Below are 12,864 nucleotides of genomic sequence, written 5' to 3'. Positions count from 1 at the left end.
CTTTTCTTCTTGAATGATTTGCTTATTTTTATTTCATGTGCATTGGTGTTGTGACTGCATGTGTGCCTGTGTAGGGCTGCCAGCTGCCCTGGAGCTGCAGTTCAGACAGTTGCCAGCCACCACTGCTGTGGTCATGATGCTCCCTAAAGTAAAACTCATTTCTTGTTCTTCAATATTTGGAGACAAGATCTTGCTGTGCAGCCTAGGCTGGCCTTGGACTCAGGATTCTCTTTCTTTGGCCTCCCGAGTGCTGGTATTGGAGGATAAATACAACCATAGCTGGTCCATCTCATTGCAGAGGCCTAACTTCTGAAGGCAGGCCAGAGGATGAGATGGCAAAGCACGAAGTGTTCAGGAGGCTTTCAAAGGCTGCTTGTTCCCAGCCATTAAAAAAAAAAAAAAAAAAAAAAAAAAAGGTATAATTTTCCTCTCATATTTCCTAACAGAATTTTCCTTCAAGCTGAAGAATGTTCAGTCCTGAGTGTCCCTAACAATGCTTTGGGGTGCCACAGGGAGGACTTGCATAGTCTGGGACAAAGCAACTATGAGGAGGAAAAGAAAGGAGGAGAAACACACACACACGGAATGGAGAACCTAAGAGCTATTTAGGGGCTAAGGCTTGGGAAAGTTACTGAGGTCCCAGTGGGTGGATCAAGGTGGTACCAACCTGTACCAGCCCTGTTGCCCTCCCCTGAGGGATTGGGAGCCTTCCCAGTGAGGTCAGGCCAGGCCCTGCACTTCTGTTTAAATCAAGCTTGTAATGGCTCATGCACTATCAGCTTTTCACATGCTCACATCTGGGCTCTATTACCAAAAAGGCATATGTTTGCCAAAGATAATTTACAGCTGTGAGATAGCAACCCCCAGACTGGGAGGAGAAATCCCCAGAAGTCTGAGGGAGTTTTCACTCACATGAAGAAGGCTCGCCTTCATAAATTATAGCCGTCCATTCACAAATGGGTCATAAGCATAATTTTTTGAACTTCATTTCAAAAACCTATTTATTTAGTGTGTGTGCACACACATGGCAGAGGATAATTTGTGAGTGCCTATGCTCTCCTTCGACCACGTGGACCCTTGGGACTGAAGTCAGGCTTGGCAGCAGGCACCTTAACCCACTGAGCAGTCTTGATGGTCCTTATACAAACATTTAACATATATCTTGAAGGCTTTGTAAGCGGGGGTGCAAATGCTAAATGCTGAAATCTTAAACGCTGTGTGCTTCTCTGACTCTTCCCACTTAGGGAAGCATCCTGTGTCAGATCTGCTTCTGCATCAGGGTATAAGATAGAGATTCATTTACATTTCCATTGGTAGGACTGCCATGCCCTGATGGAGGTGGGTCATCTTTCTATCTGTTGTTTCATTGGTTAAGTAATAAAGAAACTGCCTTGGCCCCTTTAATAGGACAGAAAATTAGGTAGGCGGAGTAGACAGAACAGAATGCTGGGAGAAAGAAGCTGAGTAAGGAGTCGCCATGATTCTCCCACTCCAGACAGACGCAGGTTAAGATCTTTCCTGGTAAGCCAGCTCGTGGTACTACACAGAATATTAGAAATGGGTTAGATCAATATGTAAGAGCTAGCCAATAAGAGGCTGGAACTAATGGCCAGGCAGTGATTAAAAGAATACAGTTTCCGTGTAATTATTTCGGGGCATAAGCTAAGCCATGCGGGCGGCCGGGTGCCGGGGACGCAGCCCCGCCGCTCTTGTTACAACAGAGTGGCACCCAACGTGCTAATGAACTCCACGTAAAACCTGAGAGGGCTTAAAAAGGACACAGAAAGAGAATTTAAGACAGCTTTTTGCTGTTTGTGGGTTGCGTGCGGCAAAGAAATTGTCCTAACTCAGCAACAGGAAAAAACTGGCTGTTTTAAAATGCCGGCTTTCTGGGCTGTGCCGCCATTGCGATCTCTGTCTGGCTCCTGCAGGAGACAGAGCTTTTGAATGGATCATTTGGAGTAAAGTACTACAATTTGTTTGATGGCAACTAGACTCGCTGTGTGCCTAAAAGGAAGTCATTTTGTGCTGCGGCTCAGAGGCACAAGCAGCTCCACCATGCTACTGATGCAAAGTGCAAGGATCAGAGGCATGAGCGGCTCCACCATGTTGGACTGGGCGGGGCAAGCAGGCAGTACCTGTTTTTGACCTAGGAATGTCACAGCTTAGATTCTTAAGGGCTTAGTAATTTAAAAGCGCAAAACAAAGTGCTCCTGGATAGTAAAAAAATTACAGATTCACAATGGATCAGATTCAGACACTGTTGGATGAATATACGTAGGCTTGAGAGAGAGAAAAAAAATATATAAAGAATAAAGTTAATGTCTTAAAAAAAGGGGTAAAGTCTTTAAAGAGACAGAGTACAGATAGTTATAGATTAAAAGAAATAAAGAAAAATAAGCCACGTAAAAATGGAAAATTCACAGAGAGTCTGGATTCTTTGTATTATTGTGTTTTCTTTAAAATTTTTGACTGTAAAGGAGCTAACTGCAGAGAGACATTTCATTATATGGGCTGCCAAGCTAAACCAGAATGGATATAAGGGTATTATGATTTCAGAATATGGGTCTAAGGATATGATGCTTTGGAGAGGGTCTTCTTTTGTTTTCACAGAGGATGAGACTCTGTGGATTGTGTCTATCCCGATATGGTATGATAGACCACGCCCTCCTGAAAGGTTGCTGTGAACATCTTCAGAAAATTACTTCACTCAACTGCCGACTGAGATGACCCTGACACACAGGTTACACCATGAAAGATCTGAATACAGCGCCCCCATTCAGCAGGAAGCAGTTTGGAAAGGAAAAACTGCGCCCATGTTCCCAAATATGGTTTATAAATGTTCTTTTACATTTAAAGGGGGATATGATATAGATATAAATAATTTGCATTGGTATGGATTATAAAGTCAATTTTGTTATGTGTATATGTATTTCTGATATTGATTAAGGTATTGTGATTATGTAGTTCATTTAAAAATGTAATGTAAAATAGGAAATATAGGTTGTTAATGGATAATCATCAATAATAGTCAAGCTTGTAGTCATGTTAGTTAGATTTTCTAGATATATAGAGATATTTCAATTAGATAGGCATTCTTCATATCTTTCAAAGACTACAGAACATGGCATTTAATGTTTTAATAACTTAGGGCTTTTCATGATAATGAGACACGTCTGCTCCTGGCAGCACCAATCTACTTCAAGAGGAAGATGGGCATTAAAGAGGCTCCTTATGGAGTTTGATAGCCATTTGGGCAAGAAACTACTCTTGCCTGGACTGTTGCATAAACTGGACACAGAGAACCTGCAGAAAAAGGACTGCTGAACTTGCCTAAAGGTGAGATGGATTTTCGGGGTTCCTGACTCATGAAAGAGTCTGCAAGACATTCTGCAGGACACAACAAAAAGTGACTGAACTGTCTTTGGAATTTCCTGCTTGATGAAAATGTCTGCTGGATACTATGGGCCTGAAGGCTGAAGATGGATGCCCCAATGGTACAAAAGAACTTTGGGTGACTGTCAGGCAGTGAGATGTCTCTGTCATTTCTAGAACTTTGGATTTCTTGTTTGCTTAGGTAATATTATATCCTTCTGGAGTCTTTGATGGAATTGAAGAATGGTTAGTTATAGTTATAGTTTTCCTTAATTATGATAAAAGATAAAATAGATATAAATATTGTAACTGTAATTCTTGCTTGATAACTATTTTGTTATATGTAATCTTACTATGTTAAAGTGAAAGCCATTTTTTGTTTAAACAGAAAAAGGGGAAATGATGGAGGTGGGTCATCTTTCTATCTGTTGTTTCATTGGTTAAGTAATAAAGAAACTGCCTTGGCCCCTTTAATAGGATAGAAAATTAGGTAGGCGGAGTAGACAGAACAGAATGCTGGGAGAAAGAAGCTGAGTAAGGAGTCGCCATGATTCTCCCACTCCAGACAGACGCAGGTTAAGATCTTTCCTGGTAAGCCAGCTCGTGGTACTACACAGAATATTAGAAATGGGTTAGATCAATATGTAAGAGCTAGCCAATAAGAGGGTGGAACTAATGGGCCAGGCAGTGATTAAAAGAATACAGTTTCCGTGTAATTATTTCGGGGCATAAGCTAAGCCATGCGGGCGGCCGGGTGCCAGGGACGCAGCCCCGCCGCTCTTATTACAACAATGCCCAGCTCAGGAGTGAATGGGACAACTCACGCTCAGTGTTTAGCCCGTGGCCTACAGTGCTTGTGACGTTACAGGAAAGAGGAAACTTCTCAGTGAAAGCAAACAGTGTTTCTTTTCTTTCTTTTCTTTTTGAATAAACCCTAAAATTAAAAAAAAGACACGATTTTTTATATTTGCAGATGGTTTTGTGAAGTCAGTTTACATCTTCGCTTTCTCTTGCATTCTCACAAGTCCTTGCTGAAGGTCTCGTTTGTCATCTCCATGTTACGGGAGTGTGGGAGGCAGCATACTCTCCTCCCGTCTCTCACTTCTTTCCTGGACCTTTGCGACTCCTTCCTACCTTGGTTTCTCCCAGCACCCCACCCCGCTTGCACCCCATTTCACTCAGCACTAGAGCCCCAGTGAGTCTGTTGTAGAGACTGTGGTACAATCACTCTCTTAAAGCCCCCGAGTCCAGTGCTTTGCCCCTGAACTCCAAGCTGCCGTCGAGGCCACTCTGGCCTTTGGGTTCTCTCCAGACACACAGCTCCCTGCCAGGCATGCTCCCACGGCCCAGCCTGCTTACTGACTATTCTCCTGGCCTGGCATGAACCTCCCCCCGAGATCTGATACTTCCTCGCCTCATCTCCTGTTCTTTGCCGATAACAGCTTCTGCGGTAGGATGTCTTGGACCATTCTCATTCACCCAGCAGCCCGGCTGCACTAACACTTCTGTTCTCCATCCTGAAAACATTTTCCAGAATCTCTTCCAAAAGAGACCCTACACATTCCCTTCTTTAGTGCCAATGTCCTCCCAGTGGGTGGGAGAGCAGGACACTGCCATTACCACTTATCATGGCAACGCCAGCACCCGCACAAGACCAGGGTAGGAACTTGGTAACTACCAGATGAATGGGCACAGCAATTAACTTAGGGATGGCTGTCCACCTTCAGCTGAGGGTGACAGAGCTGCTTCCCCATGCATGGCTGTATCTACTGAGCAGAGCAATAAATAATGAAGAAAAAGAAGGAAAGGAAAAATGTTTATTTGAGGTTCAGTGTAGCTCCTTTCACATGGTTTCCTGCCCCTGGAATATTTCTAAAACGTACCAACGTAACAGAGAAATCCCAATCTCCTCTTGAGGATCTATTCACATCCGTTATAAATACACGCTGATTCTTATTTGTTCAGACACAACCTGCCTTATCATGTAGGCTCCCGGGAGACAAGGCAGACGAAGACAATCCTGAGAACAGTGAATTAATGAAGTTGTGATTCACGGGGGGGACAAGGAGAGAGGGGCTCAGCCACAGAACCCTGTCCAGGGCACACCAGCAGAACCAGGGCCGGGACTGAGGTGGAGGCTTTGTTTCTAAAGGGGAGAGCAAGTGCATAGCTTGACAATTTTTCCAAAAATGATGATACTGGTCCCCAGCACTCCCTCCGGAGGAAATGAAACACAGCATATGCATGCTCATATCCCCTTCTTACAGCTGGCTGCGAGATGCCAGACTCGCTTAACCTATCTCTAGTGCCAGCATTTGGGTATTTCCAATTGTTTGCATTAAGAATAACAGTGACGTGCATGGACACTGAAAGAGATCTTTTCTGACTGTGTGCTAACTCATCATCTAGATAGGGCCCTTGTACTCTGTACACTAGAACATCACCCGATGTCTATGCATGAGGGGCCCTGTGTTCTGTATCCCAGTATGTCACTGACACCCACGCAGGAGGGGTCCTGTGCTGTGTGTCTCCTCCATACATCACCTGCTGTCTATGCATGAGGATATCCCTATACTTGTACCCCAGCACATTACCTGCTATCCATGCATAAAAGACCTCTGGACTTTCAGATAGCTTTACAGTGTCCAAAGATTATATCAGTCACGTAATACCTTTGGTTGCATTTGTGTGACTGTCAGCGTGTGTGTGAGTGAGTATGCACGTGGAAGCCAGAGGTCACACTCAGATGTTGTTCCTTAGGGGGCTGTCCACGTTGTGTGTGTGTGTGTGTGTGCACGCGTGCGTACATAATATTCCCTATCTCTACCAGCACCCAGACAGTCTCTCTCACTACCTGGAGTTCACTAAGCAGAACCAGCAAGCCCCAGGGATCCACATGTTTAGGCCTCATTGAAGCTAGTATTACAAATGAGTATCCTCATACCTAGGCTTTTTTATAAATTTTTATTTTTTAACTTTTGTTGGAATTTCCTGCTTGCATTCTCTAGTCAACGCAGGTAACCTAACGGGCTCTTTCCTCAGATAGAAATGTCACCAACAATTCTGTATTCTTTCATTGGAGGTGTGAGACCTTCAGACAAACAAGTGTGTGTGACAAAAGTCATTCTCTAGCTGTCCCCGCACTGGATCCTCCAATCTGTGACCTCAGTGAAGTCCATTCAGGGTCCAGAGAGTTCTATCCTGCCTTACCATTTCTTTAGCCAGAGTAACAACAGCTGCTTAATTGGAATAATAGAGGCTGTGATGATATCACTGTCTTGTTGGGAGGATGAATTACATGAATCATTAAAACCTTGATAAGGGTTTCAAATACGTTAGCAGAGAGGAGAAAGTTAACACCAAGTGGTTACAGGACAGTTGAGATAACACGCTAAGTAGGGGCTGAAGCCCCAGGAACAAGCCAGCAACTGCTGTGGAATCCCAGGAACCTGCTGGAAAAGATAGCGTGGCCTTGTGAAGGACAACAGCCAGGAAGGGAAGGCAGGGTTTGTGCTGTGGAATTTTCAGACACACGCTTGACCACAGCAGCTGTCAAAAACAGGCATACAAATGTGGTCACTAAACAAATGACGCTTGTTAAGATTGTCCGAAGACACAATGCCTTTGCTGATCTGGGACACAGCAGAAACATGCCCTGCGCACACAAGGATTAATGCGGAGGAATGCTGAGGGTGCCCAGACTTTAGCATAGCCAGGAACAGCCCATGTGCGTACTGGGGGTAGGACAGCTGTAGGATGCAAGAGCAAAGAAACAGAACTTTCTCTCTCCTTAGTAAGATACAAACCACAAGCCAGGAAACAACCCAGCCAGGTTTGCTCTGGGGTGGAAATCTGAAAGGAGAGGTGGAGGCTGAAGCTGGTGGAGAGGAACTTCTCTTTATCCGAGTTTGAACTGTCCACAGTGATAACCTCGTCATGGACTGGCACCTCATTGGCATGGAACCACTTTCCCTTCGCATTCTGACTCCTGCTCAATGCCAGCAGGCAGCTTTCTCCTTGCTTCTGGATGTTCCACCTTTTCCCTTGTCCTGGGCACACAGGCCTCACGTCACCGTGTTTCAGTAAACTCCAGGTTTTCTTTAGGATCCGTGGGCACTTCTCCAGCTATGACTAACACTTAAACAAGTCATCTCTATGTGCCCTCCTTCTTGGGCATTAATAAAATTCTTAGGGGTTCGGGACGCAGTTTAGTGGTGGAGCATATAGACTTAGTATGGACAAGACCCTGGATTTAAACCCCAGCACCATTAAAAGCCAACCAACAACAAATAGGGTCAAGGGTAAGAAAAAAAATCCCATGCAGAGCTCATAAAATTTAATTTTATGTGACACGTGTCATGGAAGCTAGAAGAGAGTATCAGATCCTCTGGGACTGGAGTTATGGATGGTTTGAAGCCATCATGTGGGTGCTGGGAATCAAACTCAGATCCTCTGAAAGAACAGCCAGTGCTCTTAACTACTGAGTCATCTCTCCAGACCCCAAAATGAAATATTGAGAAAATGAACACCAACAAGAACAAGGCTCCCCTCCCTCACCCCAGGGCTATGAACACACCACAGGCAAGCTAAGACTCAGCAACTTTCAGTAGTTAGTTTGCATAAGAACCACAGTTTTAAAAAAGGGTGAGATTCTTAGCCGGGCGGTGGTGGCACATGCCTTTATTCCCAGCACTCGGGAGACAGAGGCAGGTGGATCTCTGTGAGTTCGAGGCCAGCCTGGTCTACAAGAGCTAGTTCCAGGACAGGAACCAAAAGCTACAGAGAAACCTTGTCTCGAAAAATCCAAAAAAAAAAAAAAAAAAAAAGGTGAGAGGTGAGATACAGTATTTTTGTGCTTCTGAATTCCATGGAGCAGATGAATGATAATAGTATTTGTAAAATGGTATCATCACTTACTTTGCCTCAACATCACAGGAAGGAGGGAAAGAAGGGAGGGAGAGAAGGAAAGGTAGGGAGAGGAAAAGAAAGGAGGAGGAAAGAAAAGAAGATGGGGTAAAGAAGGGGTAGGGATGGGGTTCCCAACATCATAGTATAAAATAAAATGTATCTTCTTCACTAAAATTAAACTTAATCTTAGATTATTCTTCTGATTGAATTAGCTTAAAGTGATTTTACACTTATTATTTTGTGTGTGGCTGCACGCACGTGGATGTCAGGGCCCAACTGTTGGAGTAGGTTTTCTTTGTCCCCGGGGAGGTTCTAGGTATCAAACCCAGGCCGTCACACTTGGTAGATGGTGCCTTTCCCAGCTGACGCATCTGAACCAGTTTTATGAAAATAAAATCTCCCTGCCGAACAAATTGGATGTAAAGCTGTTTCTTAGATTTCAGGCGGGGGCAGGGCTACCACAGAAGGAGCTTTGGGCTCCACTGGCAATGTTTGGTATCTTAAGCTATGGAAGGGGCCGGAAGGCCAGTCTTCAGGCATTCCTTTTCTCTTAGATTGATAGTAGTTAATGCTACAGTATTTTCCTGGGCCAGCTCTGAGAAATCCCTGATTCAGTTACATGCATCCATTTCAGGACCTCGTTAAGGGACTTCCCCAAACAGAGCTCATAGAGCCTGCAAGAGCTGTGAGAGTTACCCTTGTCTGTCTCTGCGTGAAGCAATTCGGGTCTCTGAGGCGTTAGGAGAGTTCTTTCTCTGGGGATTTGTTTGCATTGTATCTTCCACGTCAATTAAGACGTGGAATCGTGTCAAACTCAATTGCTTCCCCATCTCTAGCCCACATTATTCCAACATAAAGTATAGCAGTAAATGTTTCAGATTTCAGAGTCGAGGAATCCTAACAGTTTACCGAATAAATTTTTTTTTCAGAATTAAGAAGTAAAATACATCTCTCAGGTTTCTCAGTATTACATTTAATCTAAGACTCTTTGAGGGATAAAGCAAGACGCTTCCCTCCTTTATCTTTAAAGAAAACAAATCTACACAGTATCTATGGTAACCGAGACAGTAGACAATCTCTTTCACGTGGTCATGTTCTCAAGGGGTCTACTCTCTTTTTATTCACCATCTCTGGTGAATAGGAACGTTGAAAAATAAAAACAAAACAAAGCAAAAACAAAACCAAAAGAAGGAGGTGAATGCTGGATGCACCCACACGTACCTGACAGCAAAGTGTAGAATGGCTGGGCCAGGCTTCTTAGGCAAATCATGTTCCAGAACTCTGTGGTCTAGCTGCAGCCAGTTCTCTTGACCCCTGTGAGAAGAAGCAAAAGCAAAGGATGGCATGGTAAGTTCAGCAACACACAGTGCTGGCAAAGCTGCCTGGAAAGAGCGTACTTGCATGCCAGGCAGGGATACCACAGGCGGTGAGGCCACCTCAACCATTTCTCTCAAACCTATTGAACCTGTCTACTTCTGAGCTAGTGTTTGCAATGGGAGGAGTTTGCCAAGAAGAACTTGCACATTTGAAGAATAACCTGTACATTGAAAACACTCACTTTGATAGCTAAAAGTCTGGAAATAACATGTATATCTATAGGGTATTGTTAAAGTAACAATCTAAATGTATGCAGAGAAATGCAATGCAGTGATAAAACAAGCTGGTGAGACTGCTCACAAAATTGCTTGGAACAATTTCCTGGATACAGATCTGAAATTAGCACCTGAGAGGCAGAGGCAGGCAGATCTCTGTGTTTGAGTCCAGTCCAATCTACAAATCAAGTTCTAGGACAGCCAGGGCTACACAGAGAAACCCTGTCTCTAAAAACCAACCAACCAACCAAACAACCAACCAAACAAAAACCTTAAATTAAAACAGCAAGATTCCCTGGGCATGGTGATGCATGCCTTCAATACTAGCGCTTGGGCATGGGGTGGATGGAGGCAAATGGATCTCTGTGAGTTCAAAACTAGCTTGGTCTATACAAGATGTCTGAGCCAACTGGGAATATTGAGTGAGATTTTGTTTCAAATAAAATCAATAAAATAAAATTAAATTTTTAATTAAGTGATTAACAGTAAGTATAATTTATTACCTATAGTGCTTTTTGTTTATGGAAACAGAGCCTTGCTGTAGCCCAGGTTTGCTCTACCATCCTTTGCTTGCCCATTTTTTTAACCAGTGGAAATCCATATATATAGCATGCACATATTTAAAGAAAAACTGAGAGAACAAGAATGAATAGTGCTTTGGGAGATTAAGACATTGAACAAAATTAAATTAATCTTTAACTGTATATGAAAGGTTAAATGCAACATGTTTAAGTTATGAAAAAGGAAATTTTCCATCAAGTCCAACATTGCAGTTTTCAATGCATGCACAGGTCAGGCCTTTCTAGAGTTATTTCTATGGACACATGACTTACAGATGTTTAAATATTTATTTACCTCAGAGCCTCACCAGTTTGCAGGTATAAACAGTTCTCTCAAGACCTTGACCTCTATGATTCCACGCTCTGTGAATTGTTTACGTGATTTCCAAGGCTGCTCAACTGGCCCATCCATCTTAGAGCCTGCTCTAATGTTCTTACACTAAATCCAGTTTCAGAACCCACTTCTGGGGGGTGGGAAAGGGGTGTTGAATTCCAGCAAAATCTGTTATGAACTAGAAAACATGTTCTAGTCTATTTTTGTCCTTGAATAAATAATTAAAAGACAAACTCAGGAAATTCCAAGCTGCCATTCAATATAAGTAGATAGAAAAGGGACTGTAGAGATGGTCTGGCAGAGAACTACACTGGCTGCTCTTGTGGAGGATCTGGGGTTCAGTTTCCAGCACCCACATGGTGGCTCATAACCAATCACCTGTAACTCCACTTCTGGGGATTCCAGTGACGCCATCTGTCCTCCATGGGCCCTCTGTACATGGCACACACACGTACATGCAGGCCAAACATACCTACACATAATATCCTTCAAGTATTTGAAACAAAGCAGATAGGAAAAATGGGTACAAATAGTAACGGTATAAATGATAACAGCTACTCTTCAGTGAGCAAATGCTTTCTATCAGCTCTTAGGTCTCAGGTAGTCCATGTGTCTAGAAGTGAGCTCAAGCTGGACTACAGAAAGATTTCTGGCAGTCAGGTCTGATAAAAGCCAGCATTATTTGGGAATGTGTGAAAAAAGTCCCTCCCACCCTCAAGGTAGTCATTCTCCTGGCTTCCAGCAGAAGGGACAAGGCTCTCCATTGATGCAATTGTGGTCGCACATCCAAGCCCATGCTGGCCTTCATGTCCCCCAGTTCCTACTCACAAACCCTTGATATACATTTCAAAGTCCATGCTAGCCTCCTGGCCTTTCCCTCCCCACAGCTACTGCCCTTATAATCAAGGCAATTTGTCCTCTCCCCTTGATCTCCCCCACTCTCTCGCTTCTCTAACAGATGACCCTGGCCATGTCCAGTCTGCTACTACTTCTCTCTGCTCTGGCCTCTTCCGGATGCCTCTGGACGTTTTCTTTCTTTTATTCATTAATAATAAAATCCATCTCCCTAACCATATCATGGAGCAGCCATTTCAGTGATTCCTTCACTGTGCCCCTCACACATCAACCGAGTTGGAAATCTTTATCTCTTAATGTTGTGTCTTATAGCAAATGTGCCAGGAAAATGGCAGGGCTGTGGTTTGAAGCCAGGGCTTTCAATATTGGGACCATGATATCAAGGGATTTCCTACCTCCTATAACAACATTGGGCTCAGTTTATGTGCATCTGTTTTCATAATTACAAGATAAGGACGCTGGGTGAAACATTGGGGAACTTCTTAGAATTTGTGATTTTGTGTATAAGGAAAAAACAAAATCAAAACCCAGAAGGCTGAAGCTAAAGGATTCTTACATTATATTTTGTAATGTTTAATGCGACACTTATTTTAAGATGCTTCAACTTCAAAGTTGCTAAAGATAAAGGTTAAAATATGTGGCATGTCAGGTTAAAGGTTAAAGTTAAAGGTTAAGGATAAAGAAAGGTTAAAATCTGTGGCATGTCAGGTTCCAGGCTTTCCAGGTTCCATATGGCAAACCAGGCCAACTTTGAATCTTGAGATTATAGGCATGGACCATTAATACATAAAATGGATTTTAAAATTAGGATTTTTATAGTTCTAAGTCTGTTTATAGTCTTACAACAGAATGAAAGTTCTAAAAATTGAGAAAGAAAATTACCTATGCCTAAGTACTAGGATATAATATGGTTCATTTAATGTTTTTATTTTGCTGTTTTTAAGTATTTTCCTCAATAATGATGAGATATAATTAATTAAAAAAATAACCAACCAACCAAACGACAACAAAACAAAGCAAAACACCAAAGACAAGCACTTATAACCATAAGCCGCGTGTTCTCTTTGGTTCAGATTCTATGCCGTGGAAGCCCCATTGTCTCAGGTCCACCAGAAAGAACAGGGATCCAAAGCTATTGTTGTATTGTAAAGCCTATTTGTTATTTCTTCTTCAGCAAAGGTCACTTAGCAAAGCTTTTCACAATGGGTGAAGGGAGGGTGCCAGAAGGGCGCCTTGTGGG

General features: G+C 43.1%; 1 protein-coding gene across 4 annotated transcripts in view; it reads right to left on the bottom strand.

Moving 5' to 3' along the window:
• Positions 1-12,864, bottom strand: part of Frmd4b (FERM domain containing 4B) — a 332,706-nt gene that overhangs the window by 112,526 nt on the left and 207,316 nt on the right. For all 4 annotated transcript variants that reach the window (XM_057768449.1, XM_057768432.1, XM_057768440.1 and 1 more), the window contains one exon: positions 9,505-9,597. In XM_057768449.1, the coding sequence (XP_057624432.1) occupies positions 9,505-9,597 (93 nt within the window). The remainder of the gene's footprint in view (positions 1-9,504; positions 9,598-12,864) is intronic.

The sequence above is a fragment of the Chionomys nivalis genome, chromosome 1 (assembly GCF_950005125.1).
Source record: "Chionomys nivalis chromosome 1, mChiNiv1.1, whole genome shotgun sequence".
NCBI classification, from domain to species: Eukaryota; Metazoa; Chordata; class Mammalia; order Rodentia; family Cricetidae; genus Chionomys; species Chionomys nivalis.
The sequence above is the reverse complement of the archived record's forward strand: the minus strand, read 5'-3'. Positions and strand labels throughout refer to the sequence as shown.